Raw genomic sequence first — 24983 nt, 5'->3', positions numbered from 1 at the left:
ATTAGCCACAGAAGTATGTGGCATGTGTCTTGGTAGCACACTTGATTGGCCAAAGAGTATCATGCCAGTTCCCTTGCTTGAAAGCCAGTCGAATCCGACTCTAGGGTTGCGGTGCTCATCTCCGTTTCAAAGCGGAAGAGCCAGCGCTGTCCGAAGACGTTTCCGTGGTCATGTGGCCGGCACGACTAAACACCAAGGTACACGGAACGCTGTCACCTTCCCACCGAAGTGGTACCTATTTATCTACTTGCAATTTCTTGCTTTCGAACTGCTAGGTTGGCAGGAGCTGGAACTAGAGATGGGAGCTCACTCCATCATGCGGCACCCGGGTCTCGAACTGCTGAACTACTGACCTTCCACAGCCTGCAGTTCAGCATCTTAACCACTTGAGCCACTGCTTTAGTCCTGCCAGTTGTGGACAGTGGGGCATAAAGGAAGATCTTTCATTCTACTTTGGAGTCTCAGGTCTTTTGGATCCTTTTGCTGCTTCTAGCCATATTTGACTAGGTTGGGCCTTGCATCACTGGAATACTTGCTGTAGGATTTTGGACTTTGAAACTTAATCTGGACTCCGTGTCTGGTCAGGTAACATCTGGGTCAGAGGACCAAAGCCTGCATTAGTATTTTAGGTTAGCTAGAATTTATTATTTTCTTTCCTTGTTTTGTAAATGAAAGCAAAGCCTGCATTAGAATTTTAGGTTAGTTAGAATTTATTATTTTCTTTCCTTGTTTTGCAATATTCTTATATTTGTATACTCTTTGCCAGAGGTCATTTTTTGGGGGGGAACGCGGGGGAACGCAGTTCCCCCGGATGAGGTGCAGGGGGGGCAGGGCACATGATGAAGCCCCGCCCCCTGCTTCCAGCCGCCCCGCTTCCAGCCCTCATTCAGCCAGGAGGAGGCAGGAGAATAGGGAGGGGTAAGTTGCTTCCTCCCCGCCTCTCCCCACCCCTGCCTGCCTGGGGCCAGGGAGGGCCTTGGCAGGGCTTCCTCGCACTCCCGCTGGCCTTGCAGGTCCACCGCCGGGCCCCTGATGTCAGGGGGTGTGGCATATGCTAATGAGTTATGCTAATGAGTTTCCCTAGCTCTTTTTCTACGAAATGACCCCTGCTCTTTGCTCATTTCTTTTAATAAATCTTATTAATTATACTTCTGTGGTGTTATTTGGGTTTTGGGGCTTCAGTCTAAACCCAATACCTTGGCCTACATTGGCTACAGCTAACACAGTAATTGTTTCTAAGACTCAACTTGTAAGTGCCCTACCTTGTAGGGTTGGTTTCTTGATCAATACCCAGTAGGGCTGGAGAGACTGCCCCTTGGTTTCCTAGCTGGAGGGTTAGTCAGAAAAGCTAATGATGGCTCTTTACTCTAGGCAATGAGGATTTACTCCCCAGCATTTTGTGTTTTGCTCTTGCATAACCTGTCACTATCCCTTGACAGAATGTAACTTATCTTAGAATGGCTTGGTTAGACTCTGAAACTGGAAGGGAGAAACCAAAGGAAAGCTAACCTTCTCTCCCTCTCAAGAGCAAGGATCATGACAGGGCAAATATTGCAAGTAAACTGAAAAATGGAAAGTTCTGCACAGATCATGCAATTTAGAATTAAAAAAAAATCAGAATAATGGCATATTCCCAACGTATAGAGTTTGCTTCAGAAACGTAATCAATGGAATTGCAAAATCCATAGAGAAGTTTGGATATGGAGACTTCTGGAAGCTTCCCAAATGACTATCATGTCAGTGGGTAGAGTACGCTATACCCTTCTTTAAAATGGATTTTTGGCCTCCAGATGGTAATAATTAACCCCCCTTTCTGCTGAAAAGCTGGTTGTATTCAACCCACAAACTTTAGTAGTGCAGGGTACAAGTAATGAGTTTCCAGATTTAATACAACAAACAGTTAATTCACAAGAGTTTTCTATTACTGTAGCAAATATGATTACCTATAAAACACAATTTATTTTGACATTTGTAAATAGCTGAGATATGTTGCAGACACGATTCATTTTCTCCTTTACTGGCTAACAGAAACAAATCATGTTTTAAAATAACAGTGTTACCATTATTACATTATCAATCTCAAACTAGTAGTATAAACATCCCCTTTCTGCTTTCTTCCTGTCCTTTGAAGTATAATCTGTTCTGATTTATATCTCTAAAAGTATAGCCATAAGCAAATGTATTACATCACTTGCAAAGGCCATGAAATATTTTCAGGTTTTCTCTCTCTGTGTCATGTGTGTGTCTGTTTGTACACACACACACATATATACACAATCTAACAATCTGCAGTCACACCATCATCTATAATGCCATTTGGATGTATGGCTTAGTTCGTATGAATAAGTTATAATTATTTTTGGAGACATTTGGATGCTTGCCTAGGATATACCATTAAAAAGGGATTTTTTTTCAAACAGTAAAATCTACAGTAGAATTTACAAGATGGATATAAAAATCAGTCTGCTGTGAAATATGGTATGATATTCTAATATTTTAACCATGCTTTTATTATCGCAGGTATGTTACAGCACGCTATTTAAAATAGAGCTGAAAAGACCCTGTAAATTATAAGCATAATTTGATTTTTCTCCCCTCAAAGGTGGAAGCAAAATGGCACAGATATTGATCTTACCATGAATTATCACTACAAGCTGGTTGGAGGCAGCCTGGCAATCAATAACCCAGACAAAAACCTGGATATTGGAACCTACCAGTGTTTGGCCACAAATTCATTTGGAACCATTCTCAGCAGAAAAGCAAACCTGCAGTTTGCATGTGAGTGTTGGAATCTCATGTTTTATTTATCTTCTATTTTCAATTATTTTGTGTTCTGAAACCAATTTATGAGGTAATTAAAATATCAATGAAATTTGCCGTGAAATGGTCATCATTATTTACCTTTTTCACGTTCAATCCCAATGCCTTTTCCTGTAAACAACAATAATGAAGCTGATGTCCATGGTCCTTGCAATGTGTAATAATTATCTACAGATGACAGAAAAGGTCAAGAAAGATGAATACAATTACTTTGTGTTTAATAGACCCACTACTACCTTTTTTGTGTGTGGGGGACATTGTTCATGGTCAAGTTCCTATTTGCCAGTTTGTCTGTTCCATACCCAGCTGTAGGTTGGAAATGAAATAATTGCAAAAGTATAATGATGTCCAGCAGAGTCGCAGAAATGTCACACACCATAATTACCTTACTGACATTTAGTTACATTAACAGACATCTACACCTCCTTGTATTTGCTTTGTAATTGGCATGGCTTTGTTGTACGCACCTTACCTATGCAGCTGCCCCTTAAGTACAGCTGTGTGTGTGTGTGAATCCCTTGAAACCAATAATAAGATCTGTTTTTCCCCACCTTGTTCTTTTTTTTACTGGGTTGCAGAACCTGTAAAGGAAAAAGCCAATTCATTTCCTGCAAACCGAACCCAGTGGGTCAGAGGCCAGGTAATCATAATAATAAAAGCATTGGTAACAAACTACACTTCACTTATGGAACCCAGGCTTTCTCGCTTGTCACTGTGAAAGCCCCATGTTCTTCTGAAGTTCCATTTCCAGAGTAATGAGAAGGAACTTTGGCCTGTCGATCATTGCCTCTGACTTCCACTGCAACACTAAACAGAGGAACCCTCTTCTAAGCTCTTTGATGTCAATGGATTTAGAAGGGTGTAACTGTGTTTAGGATTGCATTGTTAGTATCCCCATGTTTTTGACAGGTGCTTGTGTGAATTTTTTTCTTTGAAGGCTTCTTGGGAAAAGCTGCATGTTTTCCTTCTTTTCTTCCCCCACCCCCGTATAAAGGTCTGGGCTTGCTGCTGCACTAAGAGAGCAATTGTTTTTAATGCTCATTAATAAAAGATATTTCTAAAGCCAGCCTTCTGTAGCTGTTTCAGACATCAGTAGAGGTATTAATTATTAATCCCTTTCCATTCCTATTGCAAATCTGTTGTCATGGAGGTCATGCAAAGGAGACAACAAAGGTTATGGGTGGTTCATAGACACATTTTGTGTAAAGATGAACATTTTAGCCTATTCCTACTATGGTTGATACCTGTTTCCTATTGAATTTCTGAGCATGCTGACTTCTATGTTAGGTCAGGGGAAATCTCCACCCCCTCAGGTTCTTGCTTAGGATATTACAATAAGGTGTTTAATTCTGATCATCTGTAGTTTCAAAGGCCATCTCATTTTTGTGTGTCAATAGGTGGGTTGATTTATAGATACTCTTTACTACAGAACACCAACAATCTCTTAGTGACATTTTTGCTCTGCTTTATTATATGACAAAAGCTCAGGGACTGTAATTGTCACTTTTAGGAGGGGGAAGCTGACATCTCTAGGGCCCATGTTTGTGAACACAGGACTATGACTGAGTTAGAGACTCTCTATTTGAATGTGAGCCCTTTAGGTAAGGCATTTTTTCTCCATTAGGGTTATTTTACCCCCCTTTCCTCTCCATTGTCCTCCTTCTATTAAGATGAAGGCTCCTTCTGCTAGTCCTTGGGTCTACTATGCCCTCAAGTACTCCTGAAGTACCAATATGAGGGAGGTGAAGTTCCTCTTTTCCTCTTCTCTGATTCCCCTTCTCAGAGAAGGGTGTATTTCCAGTTAAAGAAATAATTTCCCAGCCTTTTGGCTCACCTATTTGCTGTGCCCTCAAGCAAGGCTTCTCCCATTTACTGCAGCTTAAGACCTCTGGCACATCATGTCCTGCCTCCTCCTCCATAGCCAAACTTCACCTTCCACCTCTACTAAGACTCCTTTTACCATAGAATGCAGATAGCTAATTTCATCACAGAGTATCCCAGGCCACAGGGAAAGGATTTCCACTCCTCAGCCTTGGGACACTGTATCACAAGTCACAAGGCTGGTGCTTCACCCATTTTCATGTGGATATAAAGAAGAGAGAGAGAGAGGAAGAGAATGGATTTATACCCACCCTTCACTACCCAAAGGAATCTCAGAGTGGCTTACAATCCTTTTCCCTTCCCCTCCCCACAGCAGACACCCTATGAGATAGATGGGGCTGAGAGAATTCTGAGAGAACTGCCCTTGAGAGAGCAGCTCTGAAAGAATTTGTGAATGGCCCAAGGTCACACCAGCAGCTGCAAGTGGAGGAGTGGTGGATCAAACACAGTTCTCCCAGATTAGAGTCCACGGTCCTAACTACTACACCAAAAATTCCTAAGAAACTTTGCTAGTCTTTATGCAACACTTTAGATTTTCTAAAAGAGACTTAGAGTTTTTCCTAGCCTTCATATTTTGTTTCAGTTGAAGGTGGTTCTCCGGTCTTAATGACTTTGCCTACTGTATGGAGAGTTTCTTTAAACTCCCGTCAGGACAGTAGATGACACCCACAACATAGCTTGACTAACAGTCAATGCTTCCGGGGTCCCAAGTGGAGTTTTGCAATACTCTGTCGGTTGGAGCTGTCCAGTACTGAATTTCCCCCTCTCTCATTCTAACAGCCTTGCCAATATTTGCCTCTAAGCACATTATATGATGACCACAGTTCACACAGTCAGAGCTGTTAAATATTACAGCAGGGTTGCGGAAAACTCATAACAGAAAAGTCAGTTTCCATGGTGATGGTAATTATAATATGTAGACCAGTGCAAAGTGGTGGTAATATTTTTTCATTCAGGATCTCATGCAGAGGAGGCCTATACAGTCAACGTATGTGCATTTTGTGTGCATGTCATTGGTTATCATGGTTAGGAAGGAAACTACTGTGACAGAAGGCTGTCCATCCAGTCCCTGAAAGGAAGAACAGCCAACCAGCTGTTTCATTCCTGAGCCTATTGGAGTTCTGCTCCATCATCCAACCACCTTTCAGAGAAGGAAAACGTCTCAGATGTCAGTTTAGATCTGCCTCATCAAGAGAGCAGACAAGTTAAAGGGTAGTTTTGCCTTGTAGTGTGGCAGAGTGGTTTAACCTCTGGGAGAGGACAGAGTACCTGGTTGTGATGCCTGTCTCTAGTGATGAGCAGAGCTTGTACCATTTAGGTTGGCAGTTGGGAAAGGGCATGCTAGTGCAGGTGGAATCCTGTGTGTGTGTGTGTGTGTGTGTGTGTGTGTGTGTAAGGATCCAACCTGGTGGACAGACAGTGAAAGACCTGTTAGTAACCACAACTGCTAAAGGAGTTTCAAATCACACTCTGAAGCTCACATTTAAGTGCCTGGGCCAGGCTTCTCCTGGACTGTCTGGAGATCTGTGCTGCTGAACTGGTATTTTAAAACAACCTGTGTATATATAGATATATAAATATATATCTATATAGATACATAGATACAAATCTTGTTTGTTATATTTCCATATAACTTCCTCACCACAAAAACGTACCTCACAGTGCACATTTTGTCTGCTTATAGCATGCAGTTTTGCTATCCAATGCATGCAAATAGGCAGTTTTCAAGACATAAAAGTGCACATTTGTAAAAGTTCTAACTGTACTGTATTTTATTTTAAAACATTCTACCTGTGTCACTTGTTAACTCATTTTTTTGTTATCTGTTGTTCCACATTGCACTTTTATGTTAAGTTTCAATACTGTAACAGTTAAAAATAGTTGCATTCTTAAATTGTACAGGTTCCCAAATGTGTTTTATGTTTTAAAAAAATGGCGGGGTCAATTTGATCCCATTTATGTTTTTGTGGGGTTTTGATGTTTTCAATTAGGGGTATTTTGACCCTGATTCCAAATTTTATTCTCTTTTTTTTGCTGAAGGAAGTTAGTCTTGAGGCCTGATTTTTTTTCATAGTACCTGCTGCCATGATTGAGAGAACTTCAGGTTCCCATTAATTTTGCTGTAATTTAGGGTCCAAAGTAGTATAGTCATTTTTTTTAACCTTGGAAGGGTTAAGCACAAACAAATAGGTTTACTGTATACAAAATAGAGTAAAAGAAGTAATAATGTGAAGAACCTACATTAGGCCCATGAGAACTAATTCCCTAAGCAACTACACACAACAACAACATGAAGAGGGCACTCGTATATAAGGAAGGAGGGAGGAAACGGGGAACTTTTAGAAAAGGGACGTACTACTTGAAGTCCTGGGCTTGAGGTCTGGAGAGGTCCAAGGTGCAGAGGGAGGAGGAAAAAAGGGAGCCTGCAATGTATTTACAGGGTTGTTCAGATATGCCAGGACATTCCAGCTTTGGAAAGTCTTTTGTTATTGAGAATGAAATGAAGTCTTTATTGTTATCGAGAACCCTGAGCTGGGGGGACATTGCACTTAATCAGTCTGTGATGCCAGCACATCCTTTCCTTCCTATCCCCCAGAATTTCTAATATCATGGCTGAACTTTATGAGACTCTACAAGTTTCAGACCCCCTTGGCATTTAGGCTGTAAAAGGGGGTGCCTATTTAAACAACTAAGTCCAGAATAAGAGGGTGACCCCACTAACCAAGGGGATCTCAGCTGGAGGAGGGGCAGGGTCCTTACACCCTCGGTTAATTTATAGGAGCCTGTCATAACTACTTTAAAAATTGGAACCGGGGGAAAAAGCATGCCTCGGGATGACATTTACTACAACGATTTATTTTTATAATATGCTGTAAATTTCAATCAAGCCTCAGGTGTGTTCTGACATTACCTTTGTATTATGGCTTCTTCATACTCCAGTAAAGGAATATTGGACCCCCTATCCACAAGGAAGGAGCCTATAATGCATTTTCTTGCCATGCCAGCACTACCAGTTTGGTGTAGTGGTTAAGTGTGCGGACTCTAATCTGGGAGAACTGGGTTTGATTCCCCACTCCTCCACTTGCACCTGTTGATGTAACCTTGGGTCAGTCACAAGCTCTGGCACAGCTGTCCTTGAAAAAGAGCAGTTTGTGTCAGAGTTCTCTCAGCCCCACCTACCTCAAAGGGTGTCTGTTGTGGGGAGGGGAAGGGAAAAGAGTTTGTAAGCTGCTCTGAGACTCCAAGTGAAGGGCGGAGTATAAATCCAATCTCTCTCTCTCTCTCTCTCTCTCTCTCTCTCTCTCTCTCTGTGTGTGTGTGTGTCTATCCTGATTTGGAAGGGTGGTGCTGGCAATGGGATAGAATTGTAGACCCCTGTCAGGTGAACCAGGACTTCTGCCATTACCCAAGTTGTTTGGGAAGTGCTAAGTTGCAGTGACTGTCACACAGAGAAAGTAATCATAAATGGCTGTTTGTCAGGGGCTAAAGAAGTGAACTTTTTTGAAAGCTTTCCTTAGTGTTTTTTGTCTCAGAACAGATGCTTAGCCAAGAAGCCCTTAGGACAGTGGATATGATCACCTTTCTTCTCTGGATAGTCCTTTAGAAACCTCTTTGCTGGAGAGAGAAATACTTCTGTGGATCATTACTTTTTTTTACTCACAGGCTTCTAGTAAATTTCTCTCTTTGTTATCTTTAATCATGCATCATCTTTGAATAGCATCCCTTACATGATTATTCCCTTTTTCTTTGGCTCTCATAACTATTTAAGTTGTAACTAGGTACTACAATAGTGTTGTTAGTGCAATAGACTGGGAAGCAATCATTGAAAACAGCTCATGTATTCTCTGTGGTAAGAAGGAAGACTACAGTGGTACCAAGTTCTACTTATTTTACACAATCTGGATCACCAGCCCTCGGCCAGTATGGCTGTTGGGCTGGTGGAACAAATTTGCTGCTTGGATGAATGAGGCAGGCAGTAGTTTCGGGCGCCTATGCGCCCATATGGGCATCTCAGATAGGAGGGGCTGGAGGATATATAAGTCTGATCCCTCCTTGCTCAGGCAGCAGTCTCGCTGAGGTGTCAGCCCACCCTCCCACCCTGTTCTTAGTACAGGCGTTGGCTGGTCACCCAGTTTATGGGGGCCGGGTAGGAATTTTTTGCCCCTTCCTGATTGGCAAGTGGAGGGGGTGTTTCTGCCTACCCTGTACTGCAGCAGTAGTGAAGGTGTTTACAAGGGTGGGCTGGTTAGTAGGTTGGTCAATTGGGTTGGTAGGGTTCTAGGCAGTATATAGGTTGTGGTACGGTGGGCACCAGCTGACACCCATTTATTTGGGTTGAAGGGGTCTTGTCAGTACAGCCTTTGTGCCTTGCGGCACGGGGCGTGGAAAACAAGACTGCCTTTGAGACCACCCCGTTTGGGTCCTCCCTTTGAGCCTAGCTCTCGGGGGTTGGGCTATGGGGTTGTCCTGCAATGGCTAACCAGCTGGGCGGGAGCCACTGCTGATGGCTCCGGCCTGAGGTAGGGTGGCTCACCCTATGTTGAAGTTAAGGAAAGGGTCTTTGACCCCTGGCCTTAACCATACCGCTGAACTGTTTTGCCCTTGCTGTTGGTTCCAGTTAAGTTTGTCAGTTAATAAAGTGGCCCAATATTTAAATCCAGCACCTGTGTCTGCCTCTTTATTTCATCTTGGGTGGCATACAAACATATTGGGAGTTGGAGGTATCCTAGACAGATAACTAAAATCACTTTCAGGACATTTAGCTGCATTTTGTCCTGTGGGTTAGGGAAATCTAAGGCAATCATCCCTGTTGTTTGCAATATTATTCCCTCATGTGCTGTAGACTTTAAACTGATGGATTATAGACAATGTGGGATTAGTTTTGATATAAATTTCATGGGAAGGTTAATAATGTCTTTCAAAACAGACAACAAATATGCACTGAAGATCATTTGAAGAAGCTCCTGAATGATTACATAATGCAACTAGGATCACAATTATGATCCCCTGTAGTGCAGTAACATTGAAGTGCCATGTAAGAAACACTGATCTCTTCCTCTGGGTTACAAGGCAACATCTGTGACACAACTGAAGACACCTTGTTGAGAATCATGAATGTTTGTAAGCTAAAATCTACTTCAGAAGCCCTCTTTTTGTGTGTGTCTCCACTTAAAAAACAACAACACAAGGTGGGTGGGTACCCGGCACAGGGCACTTCTCTTACGGTGCCAAATCTATTGATTTAAAGACACCAGACAGATAATGTTTTACATTCCCACACCTTTTGTAATGACTATGGATTTAATCCACTGATCCCAGGAAGAAGGCACTGATAGTTTATCACAGACGTTCCCAGTTTACCCCCTCCCAGAGTGTTCTAGTCACCCCAGGAAGATTTATTTCTGGGGTTGTGTGACCCATGTGGACTAATAGCCATGCAAGTCTGGAGGATGCATTGTAGAGGGGGAAGGGTACAAAAAAGGTTCTTGGCCTTAAATGCCCTTCCTTGATGCTCCCTCTGACTGGCTGAACTGCACAAGCTTCACTGACTCCTCTCCCTACAATAGTCTCATACTTTACTCTGCAAAGTTAAGGTAACAGTTTAAGCATCTCACACTGTAGGATGATGGGAATTCTACTTGGATAAAAATAAACTTGGATTTCTTCTTAGAGCACTGATGACTCAAAGTACAAAACCCAGAACAAATATCAAAAATGGATAAGTTGCATACACTAATCTATACATTGCTTGCATCTGGCAAAAATAAAAATCATGTTCATCCAAATAATAGAACATTGTAGGAGGAAAGATACATTGTAAGACCATGGACAATTCTGTATCCCTAAATCTCAGTCTGAGAGACAGATTTATAGGTAGTAGAATGTGTAATTCATAGCTAATCTTAAAATGAGTCTTATTGAACTATTGTGCATACATAAAGCACAATGACTATTTTCAAGAGCCAAGGTGTTAAATTAGGCATGCTTGAAGCTTTTACTCACACGTGTGTATTGTGTGCTGTTGGCGTTTCCCCTTGAATATGACTGTGACATTGTCCATTGCCTGCCTGTGTCTAGAAGCCTACTGGTTTAATGTAATCTCCTTGGTTATGTAGGATAATAGATTTCAAAAAAATATCACAGAGCAAGTAAAAAGAGAACAGTTTAGGTTCTGTAATCTCACTGCCAGAAATAGTAGCCACGCGTGGCTGACGTCAGCTCATGCCCAAAAGAAAAGTGCCTGGAACTATTTCAAACTTTTAAAGTGAAAGGGTGCTTCCTCCCCTGAGACTGAGATGCAGTTGAGAGGCTCCATCTTCATGCCTGTTAATAAGTTCTGCATAATGAAGGCCTGTTATGAATTACAGCTACATAACTCACACTTAACTGCTTTAAAGTATTCAAAATTCATTAGAGTACTAGGAAATGTATCCATTATTCTGATTTAAGTAGAAGCACAAAATATAAACAATATGTTGTCAAAGGCTTTCACGGCCGGAGTTCATTAGTTGTTGTAGATTCTCTGGGCTATATGGCCATGGTCTTGGAAATGTAGTTCCTGATATTTCGCCAGCAGCTAGCCTGTGACTGGCATCCTCAGAGGTGTAACACAGAAAGATGGAGTACTCTCTGTGTCAATGTGAGAAGAAAAATGGTAGGCAGGTAATTTATATCTACTCAAGAAGGTGGGGTAGGGCTGAGTCACTATCCTGTAGGAGTTTCCCAGGCTGTGACATGCTAATGGAGGAGCTTTCCTGAGGAGGTTCTTTTCCATATGAATTGGCTATTGAAATTCTAATCTTATCTGGAGTGCTGTTCTGAGATGTAGAGCATTTTGTATTTTTCAGGACTGGAATCCATGCCCTATTTATTTTTAAACTCCCTTCCTGTTGAAATTGTGTTTATGTTTATGGATTTCAATGGCTTCCCTGTGTAATCTGACATGGCAATTGGATGTGTTGTCCAGCAGTATATGTTTTCTAGTGTTTTTGCCATATATCAAAGGAATCACTGATCAGATGGGAAAACTTATGAAAAAACACAACCTACAGACAGTATTCAGACCCACCAGAAAAATACAACAGATGCTACGATCAGCAAAAGACAGAAGAGACCCCCTCACTTCTGCGGGAATATACCGTATACCCTGCAGTTGTGGACAGATTTATATCGGGACCATACAACATAGCATCCAGACAAGAATAAAAGAACATGAAAGACACTGCAGACTTGGCCAGCCTGAAAAATCAGCAGTGACTGAACATAGCCTAACTCAAACAGGACACAGTATCTTATTCCAAGACACTGAAATGCTTCTTTCTGTGTTATACCTCTGAGGATGCCAGTCACAGCTGCTGGCAAAACGTCAGGTACTACAATTCCAATACCAGGGCCATACAGCCCGGAAAATCTACAACAACTAATAAAATATGAACAAACGGTTTAAGGGGAATAACCCATTCTGGACCAGATAACAACAACTATACAGGGTTTCTTTTTTTGGGGGGAATGGAATCGTTTATGAGCAATTTACATGTTTAGACATGTTCACATGTGGCGATTACCAAATTAATGACAGTTGAGGTCCTTGCAACTGTTAACCCAACAAGATGAACACATGCTATGTGCCAAGTATAGACTCAGTGGATTTCTACTGGCTATACAGTTTCAGGTAGTCTTGGAAGAGACAGTTTATCTAGACCCATTTCAATCTGGACTCAGGCTGGTTTTTGAGGCCCTGACTGATCTTTGCCAGGAGAGTTACAGGGAGAGTAGATCCCTGTTAATCCTCCTGGACTTTTCAGTAGTTTTTGATATCATTGAACATGGTACCCTTCTGGAGAGGCTGGGCTAGGCTGGGAGTAGGGAGCCTTGTGCTTCAGTGGTTCCACTCTTATTTGACTGAGTCCAGAAAATAGTACTGGACGACTGCTGCTAGGTCCCATGACATTTATGTTTACCCTTGAAGTTGACCTGGTGCCTACTTTACTTTCTTTTAGGAGCCAAGCTAAAACCCATCTTTTACCCAGACTTTCAATTAGGAGTTTTATCTTATCAGCAGTTTAATGGCTTGTTCTGTGTTATGGACTATTTACATGCTGCCTAAGTCTATTGGCTTCTTCTTTTTTAATACTTGTGTTTTATATTCTGATTTTTAATCATAAGCCACCTCAAGCAGGACTCTGGCATAGAAATTGTCCTGAGCTCTGTAAGCTGGCCTGGTTAGGTCTTCTCAGGAGCAGCGGCCTCAGGTCTAGGTAATGAGGCTTGAGAGTGTCAACAGGAACTGGCAGCCAGGAACTTGAGACAAGGAACTGGTACACAGGCTTGTGCCTAGTGGAACAGTTGATTCAACAAGGCAGCCTTCCCAAGCCTCATCCCAAATAGGCTGGAAAGTAAACAGGCTCAGCCACCCTGCTTACAGGTTCTGAGTTCCTGCAGCTGCCTTGTGCTTTGGCCAGGGTCCTGTGAAGAATTATTGTTCTCACTGCCTGGCTCTGGGATGGGGTTGCATGCAGCCAAATGCTTCACTTCCTTTGGGCCACCTTGGACTTCTGCTACTGACATTCCTGCAGACTGAGAGCATTCCTGGGGGGGGGCAGGTTTGCATCCTGCCTAGCAGAGGCCTGGTGGTTATTTCAGAGGCTGGTGGTGTGGTCTTCCTTGCAGGCTCTGACAGGGGGGCCCTGGCCTCTGCTGGAACCTTATTAGCAGGCATCACTGCAGTGTTGGGCCCTTCCTGGTCCCTCTGGTCCTCCTTGGTCTCTTCTCCTGAGGACTCAGAGTTGGATTTACTGGGCTGGGCAGAGGAGATCATCACAGAAATACATTATAGGACTTCACCTAGAAGTGATTCATCAAACATTTGGGATGTCACACATGTTTGGTGGGTGTCGTTCAGATTGTGGGTCACAAGTTGTGCGCAATTGGTACCCTTAGTAAGCTTGCTTGCCTTGACTGCTGTGATGAACCCCTGTATCTCCCTAACTGTCTGGTAGGTTTTCCCCACCAAATCTTCAGTTCCCCTCAGTGACTGACTTGCCCTACAATAGCGTACATATATTCTTTGTCATAAAAGACTTGACTGTGCCACCCTATGTTTATATATTTAGTTTAAGCTTTTCTTTAGCTCAGGAACTCCACTGCAAATACAGGAGCTGTCCAGTTTTTTTTAACCCTTGAGAATTGGCACTTGAGGCAAATTAACTTTCAAAAACAGAATAAAGATTTTATTAAACAGACAAGGAATATATGTATGAAAGGACTAGTCAAGGTTTTGAGATTGCTAAGGTAAAAAACTTTCTAATATATACATAATGGAATTCTTGGAACTTTCAAGAGAGTGTATTTAGTAGTTTTATTTCAAGGCTTCCTTTTTTTTAGAAGTAGTGTAATTCAGCACTAACACAATTCTTATTGATGTTTCTAGATTTCTTCTTTCAGATATCTAGGTTTTTCTTTAGAAATTACAGCTTTTCGCAAACTCCTGAGGTGTCTAAGATACTCCCCTTTATTACAGACCAGGGTTCTCTTCCCAACCCCTTTCACTGGCAGGAAGTTATTCTCCTTGTCCCTAAGAAGCAATAACTCCTTTTACTATTTGGCTTGTATGGGACTACCCAGACCTTCTGCCAAATCCTTCTCCAGTATCCTTTGCCTTTATAAGGTTGTTCTGTAGCTTTTCTGAGAGTCTAAAGTTCTCCCTCAGAGGAATTTTAATATATCTAAGACAGTGGGGATTCTCTTCTTCTCTTTGTAGAAGTACTTTTCTGACTATTGCCTGTCAGAAAACACTGGTCCCAGTCACACGGAGGGTTTTGGCCCAGGAAAGGGACGGACCGGGGCTGCAGCAAATGGGCGCAATCTCACCGCAACATCTGGGAAGCGGCGCGCACCCGTCCCCAATCCATCTCTAACCCCGGAAACCCAGCAGCAAAAAAGAACCACCGACAGAGGTGGTCTTACCTGAATGGCCGCGGCAAGTGCGGCCATGGGATTGCCGACGCGTCCTTCTGCTGGCGCATCCCCGGCTCCTGGCCGAACTGCACATGCGGATGCATGTGCAGCTGGCTGCCTCAGTCTCCCAACCGTGGCTTCCTCCCCAGCATCTGTGATCCCGCGTGTGATCCCGCCGCGGCGTGTCTATTTTAGTACGGCTTCCAAAAGCTGCACTTTGGCTGCATATTCCCCCCCCCCCGTGTGGCAGGGGCCACTGACTCCCAAATGTCTCTTCATAAGCCAAACCCTCTGGCTATTGATCCAGATGTTAGTTTTCACACATAGACCAAACTGTGAAATACCAACTTGCAAAAGATCTTGTTTTCCTCCAGATCAGCTGTTTTATTTCCTCTCTCAACTGATGTTGGCCAATCAGAGAGCAAGTAGAGCAGCCAATCACATAGGCTGTTGTCTCCAGGGAAGATTAACTCATGACCTCCCTGACTCTCTGTCCCAAGCAGCTTTAAAAAACATCTGATTTTCTTTGCAATCCACCACAACTGTATTCTGTGATAACTTACTGTTCTGGCTTTCTGTCACAACCATACAATCATCAGTAAGGTAAATTCTTCCATCTGTATTCTTCAGTATTTATGTCTGGATGCTGAATGTTATTATCTGTAGCTTTGGGGTTGACTGTCACATTGCTCTATCATTTGTCATTTAATCCTCCAGAAACTGCTCTGGGTATCTTGAAGTGGTGTTGGAAGCTGTGTCTAAGGGGGAACAAGCTGTCCCAGACAAGATGAAAATGATAGCATTGATCTGTCAACTAGGGTAGCCAACGGGCCTGGAGAAAAATGTCCTTTTCCATTAATGAAGGCTTAATGTGTACAAATGGTCAGTTGAAGTTTTTAATTGTATGGAGTTAAATAAAATCACCTGGTAAATAACATCCAATTAAGGCCCTATTAAAGAGAAAGGACATTTGTTTTTTCTCCAGGCAGATAGCAGCCCTATCCCAGATGGAGTGCGTTTATCTTTGGCAGATTATATGAAGAGCTTGAGGAGTGCTCTTGAACCAAGTCTTGCTATTAGAAAAGCAAACTGGCATTGATGCTAAACATACTTTCGACTATATGTTGTTGTAAAGCTCCTGCCTACCTGAACTTTTCTGGATTAACCATGCTGATCCTTGCTACTGTGACCATGATATTGGACTACTGTTACATGTTGAGTGTGGGGCTGCCCTTCAAGACTATTCAGATGCTTCAGTTAGCATAAAATGTGGCAGTTTATTTAATAACTGGGGAAAAGACTTCTGTGAACATATAACACCTACTCTGAAACGGCTACAATGGCTGCAGATTTACTTCTGGTCTCAATTCAGGCTGAGTTCAGACTGGCAGTTTGAAGCGGGAGGAAGTCATGGCAAAAAAGACTCAGAACAAACTGTTCTGGGTTTTCCCATTCACACTGCAGTGACTGATGTGGGAGCATACCGGGAGGAGGCGCAAGGGAGCGTTCACACTGTTGCCCCGGAGGCACAGCTGTAAGGCATTCACACTTTGTTGGTGCGGGATAGACACAGGATAATTGTGCTTTCCAGAGTTTGATACCTATTTCACCTGGCATCTTTTAAACTTGGGAGGAAAGCGTTATGAGACGGGTTGAGTACAGCTGGGGAACGCCGGACAGATGTGCCTGTGTGAATGGCCCTAATTCAGTTGTGGAACACTTCTGAAACATGCCTATATCGGGGCAAACTGCCTGTCTGAACTCAGCCTTAAGGTGTTGATTCTTAATTTTAAAGCCTCTCATGACCCTGGATTCTACATGGTCCTTCCTTTTAAATTGTTGTGCATATCTCTTCTCTTCAGACTAGCTTTTTCTTTTTTGTCGTGGGACCAGTTCTTTGGAAGGGCCTTCTAGAAAAAGTTTGGAGTCACCTTCACTGTCCGTTTGTTTTTCTGATAGACTTTCAGAGGGCTTTGTTTTATTGAGATTGCTTCTGGGGCCTGTGGTAATGGAACCTTGGAAATATTATCAAGGTTTCTGAAGAACTGATCTCAGTCTCTTATGAAGAACTCAAATGTTATTTCCAAAATGCACAATTTGGGCCTGGATGCCATAACTGACAACATTCAAGCAGCCATTTTACAGCAACCAGCTCCTGATTCTTCTTTCCAGACATCCCCAGGAGGCACGTGGCCTCTGTTCCAAACATTTAACCTTTTATTAACTGTGGTCCCTGCCACACGGGAGGGGGGAAAGGGACGGGCTGAAGCGCGGCTTTTGAAAGCCGCACCAAAAGAAACACACCGCGGCGGGATCACATTGATCCCCTGAGCCACAGCGCATTCCCTCCCCGGCATGATCAGATGTCGGGGGAAGGGACGGAGGGGAATGGGAGACTGCCGAACTGCACATGTCTGAGCATGCGCAGTTCAGGCAGGAGCCGGGGATGTGCCGGCAGAAAGACGGGCCGGCGATCCCACGACCGGCCTTGATGCGGGCAGCCTGAAAGAACCACCTAGGTAGGTGGTTCATTTTTGATGTGTCTCTTCGGGGGAAGGGCTGGATCGGGGACGGGTGCGAAACGCTGGCCAGATGTTGCTGTGGGATCGTGCCCATTTGCTCCGGCCCCGATCCAGCCCACACCCGGCCCAAAACCCCTCGTGAGAACAGGGCCTGTATTAGCCTTTTGTATAGGGATCAATATGGAGGATCAAACTGAGGTTGTTCAAGGAAACTATTTCATTTCTGATCAGCTGTGTTTCAATAATGCTGACCGCCTATGTTGTTTTCATTTATTACATATTTTTGCCACGTTAGCATTTTGTTAGCCCTGGAGAAAGGCAGGGTATATTTTTTTAAATAAACAAGTAAAAATCACATTATCATCACAGTTATCATATAATAAACATGCCCCCCAGTACGTAGCCCCATGTACACTTTGATGGATAGCTATTAAACCCTTGGTTAAATCAAACTGTGGTGCAGAATCTATGTATACTTTCCAGATAATAGGCAGTAGAGGGAAATGATGTTGTGAGGGATCAGCAAGGCTGGGAAGGAGAATAAGCGTGAAACAAAAATACCACTCATAACTATTCATGGAGGGTAAAAAGACCAAATATTATTTAAAATAACCAATTTGTCAGGGATGTGAAATGAGTTTCCTTCTAATACATGCAAATCACTTTGTCTCAGGCTCCATCACTAATCAGAGGAAGGGATGATGGTTCCTATTTAACTCAGTTCACTTCCATTGCCACATGAAAGTCACTTGTCTGTCACCAACTGTGATTTTAGCTTGTTAATTTCAAGAGATATTGACAAGCGGCTTTAATTCACATACAAGATTAATGGGCTTCACAGGAAAGCAATACCCCAGAGACAGACAGCCCTTTCACATTTGTAAATTGTCCACATTGTAAAAAGCTTTCCCTCCTGTAGTAAACAGGGCTGGAGTCGTTAATAAAGGAACTTTTGTTTGGCATCTCAGGGTGAGATTTCAGTGGGCTGGCTTGCAGAGTAAGCACAAACATTCCTCACTGAGAAGAACTCTATTGAAGCCTGTTGCTAATTGCTCCTCAGGAAAGCCAACCAAGTCCCCTAATAATTTTCACTCCCTTTGTCCAGAAATAAGGTGTAATGCTAGCAGGCATGCTTGGGGAAGCTTGGATCCATACGCAAGGATCAGAAGAGCTGCGGGGACCTGCGTGCCCTGGCATATGGCTTTGTAGTTTGTCTGTTGCAGGTGTGTGATGAGATCCATATTGTATATATAGTGGCACACACAAAATGAAACTTCTTCTGTATAACTTTGTGTTTTACCACTGGGGGGGGGAAGATCTTTACCAATGCATGCTGATAGAGCACTGAGAACATGCAGTTCGTTCACTTGTCACTGAAACACCAGCTGATCGCCTCTCCATTCACCAGAAGGCAGGTTCTTTTAAAGAAATTGGCAGAGAGCTGGACTAGGAAGCACTTCCTACCTCTTCCCTAGACCAGGTCTTTTTGTTACTCCGGTTACAAAGAGTCACAGGTTCAAGTGTCAGACAGCTGCTTAGCTTTAGGCCAAAGTTTACCTTTGTGCAGCCCACGATGACAACAGAAGGGAAAAGATAAAAGAAAGAAGTTGTCAAAAGCCATGCATCCTCCTTAGCTGAGTTTTCATCTTGCTCATGGCTTCAAAGCGCCAAGGGTTACCAGAGCCCACTTCATAGCTGCCTCTCTGTTGCAAATGCATTTTCCCTTCAAGCACAATGTCACTTACAACAAACTACTGACCTTCACTCTGATGGTGAAGTCCAGCTGACTTTCCTTACTCAAGGACGTTTTTACCTGTGGTGGGTTATACTTCCCACAGAACAAGACCAGATGGAGGACTACACTCTTTATTGTTCAGATCACTCCTTGTCATTTGTTCACTTCATACTTTGATTGTTACCATTTCAGACTATTTGCACAGCATACCTAGTTCGTGTCCAAACTACCAAATTAATACAAACGTAATTAATTTTACCAGTTTCATCTATACACTATTGTTCTTGATTAGCTGGACAGGAGACTGAGGCTGCAGTCACACACACTAAATTATCCACTTTCAGTACACTTTCCAACTGGATTTTGCCAGTTTACACAGTAAAATCGAGTTGGAAAGTACCCTGAAAGTGGATTGAAAGTGGATTATTTAGTATGTGCGACCACAGCCTGAGACTATGGATTCCTTAGGTTGATGTAAGTTTGTTTCTTCATCAGGCTTTGGTGGGCATCCAGTTTACTGTATTCTTTCTCCAATTCTCTGGCCCTCCCTCCCTCCAGCCTTTCTTTCTTTCGTTCTTCCTTCCTGAAGTTTACAAAAAGGGTATAGTTGGTAGTCAGATTTTCTCCTAACATACATCAGTCTAAATTCTCGGGGAAGGGGGGACATGTTTTCTTCTGTTTTATCCCTCACCAGCAGTCCCTACATGCTGTATCACTTCATATGCATTGGTTACATGGTTAAAAGAAATCTTGGCATACTTTTAACATAGAAAACATAGTTCATCAAATTCTTAGAACATTTTGATATAACTGAAGGCGTGTTGTTTTCTAAGACCACCACCACCCCATGTAGTTTCTGTGGCTCACAGCAAATGCTTTTGAGATTTTCTATGCTGGTTTGGTCTTTGTCGAACATCCTTTCTCATGATGTCAATTTCTCTGTCTTTCCAGTTTGCTTTTATACATCTCCTAGCCTTCTCTCTTGGAGCTGGAGAAAGATGAAAAGCAGGAGGCTGCAGAAAGTAGCATTTTGTGCAGTTGGGCTTAGCACCTCATTTTCTTGGCTTCCCAGCTGGGCATCATACCACCATAGCCTAAATTTAAAGCAGCCAGGCTAGGCTGTGGATTATAATGGAGTAATTAGTTGCTCCATGCTTAGCACATGGGTGCTGGGGTACGGATTTAAATCTTTGCAGCTGGTCTTTGGCTCACCAGGGTCTCCATTTAATGGCCTCCTGTCTAGGTTGTGAGTCACTGGGACATGATTATTCAGGCCTAGAGCTATTCCTTTGTACCATGCAGCCTTTATAGTGGTTGTCTTTGTTGCTGTTGTTTTTTGGTACTCCGGAGGCGTCAGCTCTCTTGAGGCATCACAAGATCATTGGAGAACAGGAAGTTCATCTGCTTAGGCGATTGGAATAGTTTGGGATAATTAGCTGTCACCTACTTAGTGTCTATAGATGGGTGGGATACAAATACAATAAATAAATAAATAAATAAATAAATGTCATTGAAAAAATTCTTAGTCCACAGAAGAAAGCTGAGCTGACCCAGTTCTGGTTATTTACTCCCCCCCCCCCTTTTTGTGAGCAAGTAGAAGTTCCATTATGGTGTAGTGGCTGAAATGTTGCATGTTCAGATCTCTAGTCTGCTACGAAGTCTGCTGGGTGATCCTAGACTAGTCATTCTCTCTCTCTCTTCCCTCAAACAGCTGTTGTGATAAAATGGGGAAGGGAGAACCCCACACTCCTGAGCTCCTTAGTGAAAGGATAAGATTAATATGTACTAGATAGATAGAAGGATATTTACTGGTAAATTATCCAATCCACTTTGTCATACAGTCTATGAGGTTCTGTGGCTCACAGGAGATGTATAAATTCTGGCGCTGGACAAGAGAACATGCCAGCACCAGGACTGGAACCCATTACAGGCTGCTGCTTTTGCTGTTGCTGGCTGGCATTTTCTTCAAAGCATAACTTGTACACTGCTAAGGCTATTGCATCACTCTGTCAATAATGGAGGAAGATGGGGAGGGGAAAGAATATCTTCCATTACATTTCTGGCATAAATAATGGTTAAAGTGTTGGACCAGAACCTGGGGTGACTGGGTTCGAATTCTGGCTCTACCATGGAAACCTGCCAGGTGACTTTGGTCCTATCACCATCTCTCAGTCTATCCTACCTTCAGTGGAGGGGGATAAATCAATGTGAAAAGCTACTTCGGGTGCCCAATCATGGAGAAAACCATGATATAAATAAATAAAACAAGGGATGGTCCATGGTATTAGGGGGGGATCCCATAACCCCCCCATTGCTGAGCTGGTGAGGCTCCAGGCCCCACAACCAACACTGAACCCAGCAGCCAGTGTCTACCCCTCTCAGGCCTGCAGCAGTTGCTGATGTCTGCCACCATGGCGCTTGGACCCAGAGCAGCTGCCGATGTTTGTCACTGCGGTGCTGTGCTTAGGCATGGAGCAGCTGCTGGCATCCTCATCTCTTGATCCCAGGCCCACAGCAGCTGCTGGCGTACACCATGGCAGCAACCGGGCCCACAGTGGCTGCTGGCATCCTCTGCGGCAGCTAGGCTCACTGTGGCTGCCAGCATCCTCCACTGCTGACCCTGCAGTGACTGCTGGTGTCCACTACCACTACCAGGCCTAGATCAGCAGCCAGCGTTGTCCTCTGCTGCAGCAGCTGGCTAGAGTGGTTTCCTAAAGTGTTTTGTCTGCGGAATTGTATTTGAGGGGAATTTAAGTTCTAAATTTTTTTTATTTAAGATTTTTCTGCAAATTTAGGGAGTTCCCCAAGTTTGCTGGAAAATCTCTTTAGCCACCATGTGGTTCCACTCCATGGATTTAGGTACCCACAGATGGGGGCCATGGGTGGCTATTAGAATATAAGATAAGCATAGACATGTTCCAAACATAAGTGGAAATAGTCAGAACCACATGCTTCGCCTGCTTTGCTAAACATTCTGCTGCAACATTTGGCAGTTCATAGGATCTGACTATAGTTAGACTGACATTGTAAAACAGCAGAATTAATGTGAAGGGGGGGGGAGAAAGGAGTTTCTGAAATGTTCAGCAAATGTAAAAGCCCCCTTTTCCTCTGATTACTTCATCTTGTTGTTTTCCTTTGAGTGCACACAAATTGCATGAGCATCAGAAAGCAATACAGCATTGTTCAGAATGTCACAACCTTTTTTAAACTTGTAGCATACGTTGGGAAGCAGAAAATGAGAAAATCAACGCAGTTAAATCAGATCAGATATTCTGAACTTCACAATCTTCTCACCTGAATGCTAGCATACTAGGCTATGGACACATTCTGGAAAGACAATGTTGTTATATCTAGATTTAAAAGCTATCTTGGAGTAAATGCTCCTGTGGATGATGATGAACACAGGATAACGGCCTGCAAATTGGGAACTGGAGAAAAGGGAAAATAAGACACATTCTTTTATATTTATTTATCCTTATATGATACATTTGTATACCATCCTTCCTCCAAGAAGCTCAGACTGGTGTTTTAACTTCAGAATAATTATGTTTGGATGTTAACACCCAGTTTCAAATCATGCACACAGATATGAAACTTACTGAATTGTCTTGAGGTACACCTCTTTAGCTAAGCCTCCTTCACAAGATTTCTGTGAGACTACAATGTATGGGTGAGAAAAAAAATGGAAAAATAAAGGCTTGGATCTCACAAAGTCCCAAAGGAAAGCACTGATGTTATGGGATCTCTTCCCACCTGACATTTTTGATTTTGGGAAAGTTTATTCCCAGGGCTGAGGGACGTGCTCCACTTACAGAAGAGAAAGAAAGAGTGATTTTGACCCCTTCTCTCTCCCCATGGTCGCTCCCGGACAGGTGCAGTTGTTACTATGTTCAAATCCGCTGATCTGAGGAATTAACTTTCCTGGGATTGGAAATGGGTTGGGGGGGGGGAATCCCACAGTCCTTCCATTCACAGATCACAGGATCCAACCTGCTACATAAATTTGGGTAAATTACTCCTGGCTGCCACCAAATTCACATCTAATTTGTGTTTGTTTTGGAGTTTATGGGAAAGCCTGCCATAACTGTGCTGGTAAATCTGTGTCTGGACACTACCACTTTAGACTTCATGTGAGCACCTCTCATGTGATTGAATGTCGCCGCATAAAAATAAATTCCTTTCCCACAGAAAATCAGCATGACAGAGAGACCTCTAATTTAGGAACTCTTGTTGTGGTTGCTGCCTATACTATGTTTCTTGTACCTCTAATATTTTGATTGATCTTCAGGTCACTTCAGGAAACTCAAAGATGTGTTACAATCCGATCAGAAGATTACACCTCAGAGTAGTTTTGTTTGATGTTGTATTGACATTTAATTTGTACCAAGGCTCAAGAGACAAAGATTCCTAATAAATATTTAATTTCTATTAAACATAGAACAGACAAAATAATTGCATAACACAAAAATACGGTGTCATAGATAAAGATTTTATGAGTGCAGTAATTCAAAGAATGCAACTATTTATCTGATTAGGAGCATGTCTTCCAGAATGTTACCACCAGCTGGTTATTGCAGTCCCAAGGAGTCAGGAATAAGACAAAGCTCTTGATATAACTGTTCTCTTTTGTCCTCTTTCGGCCTTATAGCCTTTTTATACATTATATTCCCTATGGGCAAAAATAATTTTAACTCCTAGACAAAGGGAAATGCATCTCACCTGGGAGAAAGCTGGCAAGGAAGTTTGGGAAGTAGGCGAAGATTCCCATTTGGGCCAAGGAAAGGGGATAGATCTTCTAGAGAGAGGAGAAAATTCCCTACTGTTGCCCTGCAAGGCACATGTAACACCATATTGGATTTATAATTTCATGAGCCCACTCACAGGGAGGGCGGCCTAGAAATCAAAATATAAATAAATAAGCAAGAGAAACCTGGACCGAGCAAATAGGGACTGTATTGTATGGTGACCCAAAGTGATGCCAGTAGAAGAAAGTAGAAGATACCCAGTAGAAGAAAGCCTTCCTGAGATAATGTGCCATGGTTCCTGAGATTACCTACCCTCTTACCTGCTGTAAGATGGACCAGCTCCCTAGCCACTTGAAGTGCTGAAAGCCAGGCAGATGCCATGTCAAGGCAGGAGAACAAAGACTCAAACTCCATGTGGAGTTTCTTCCTGCACACATAGGCAACGCTCCCCCTCCCCCACCTAGTCTCACCTAACTGAAGCTGCAGTCAGAAGACAATGGAAGACTATCAATTACAATGACTCTGGCCGCATGAGTCATAATCCCATCAGGTTCCACTTCCTTGCCCAGAGTTACTAGAGTTCAATATTGTCCACTCCCCTAGACCCTTCCCCTCTGAACCCAGTACCAATCAGCATGTTTTTGGGGATGGACTAGCAGGAGGTGTAACAGGGGATGTGGCCAGCCTAACCCACGAAATCATGCCCCCATATAAAAGAAGGCACCCAAACATATGATCTCTCTAGCTCTCTCTTTCCTATCCTATACGACTCTGAGTTTGCACAGCCAGAGTTTCTACGTATCACTGCAGGCCAGGATACGATCCTATTCCCCCATAGTCTTCCTATTTTTCTGAAGGATTGCTTCTTCACGCCCCGGAACAGGTAAAGTATTGCTCCTCAACGATCTCCTGCTCATGCAAAAGTCTCTAGTCTCTATGTAATTTTCCTAGAAGCTGTGTAATTGTGTGTATGTTTGTGTATTGTTTGAATGTGAAGTTTCTTCAGTAAAAGACATCATTTTATACTGACTCCATCCTCCGTGTCTATTACTGGTATCTCCTGGAAGAAGCTGGACCTCTGTATATACAAGTGTTGTTCCCTTAGTGCCTATTGCTACTTTATAAGATCATAATTCCCTATTATAATTAATAACACAGAGCAATCAGGCTAACACTACCCAGTAAAATAGGGAGATAGCTCTGAAGAATGCAGAGATCTCTGGTCTGGTGTGGTTAGAAACTACCTTTAGAAACCTCAAGAGTCAGTTAAAAACTCAAGACAGGTACTGGTGTTTCAAGATAATTGGTTTGGGTACTGGAAAG

At 42.9% G+C, this 24983-nt stretch overlaps 1 protein-coding gene across 1 annotated transcript in view; it reads left to right on the top strand.

Moving 5' to 3' along the window:
- Positions 1-2621: 2621 nt before the first annotated feature.
- Positions 2622-24983, top strand: part of CNTN6 (contactin 6) — a 189688-nt gene continuing 167326 nt past the window's right edge. Inside the window, exon 1 of the mRNA XM_015405452.1 lies at positions 2622-2778. Within this exon, the coding sequence (XP_015260938.1) occupies positions 2637-2778 (142 nt within the window). The 5' untranslated portion in view covers positions 2622-2636. The remainder of the gene's footprint in view (positions 2779-24983) is intronic.

This window comes from Gekko japonicus, unplaced genomic scaffold, assembly GCF_001447785.1.
Source record: "Gekko japonicus isolate JY-2015 unplaced genomic scaffold, Gekko_japonicus_V1.1 scaffold1778, whole genome shotgun sequence".
Taxonomy (NCBI): domain Eukaryota; kingdom Metazoa; phylum Chordata; class Lepidosauria; order Squamata; family Gekkonidae; genus Gekko; species Gekko japonicus.
This window is presented reverse-complemented; position numbering and strand designations above follow the sequence as displayed.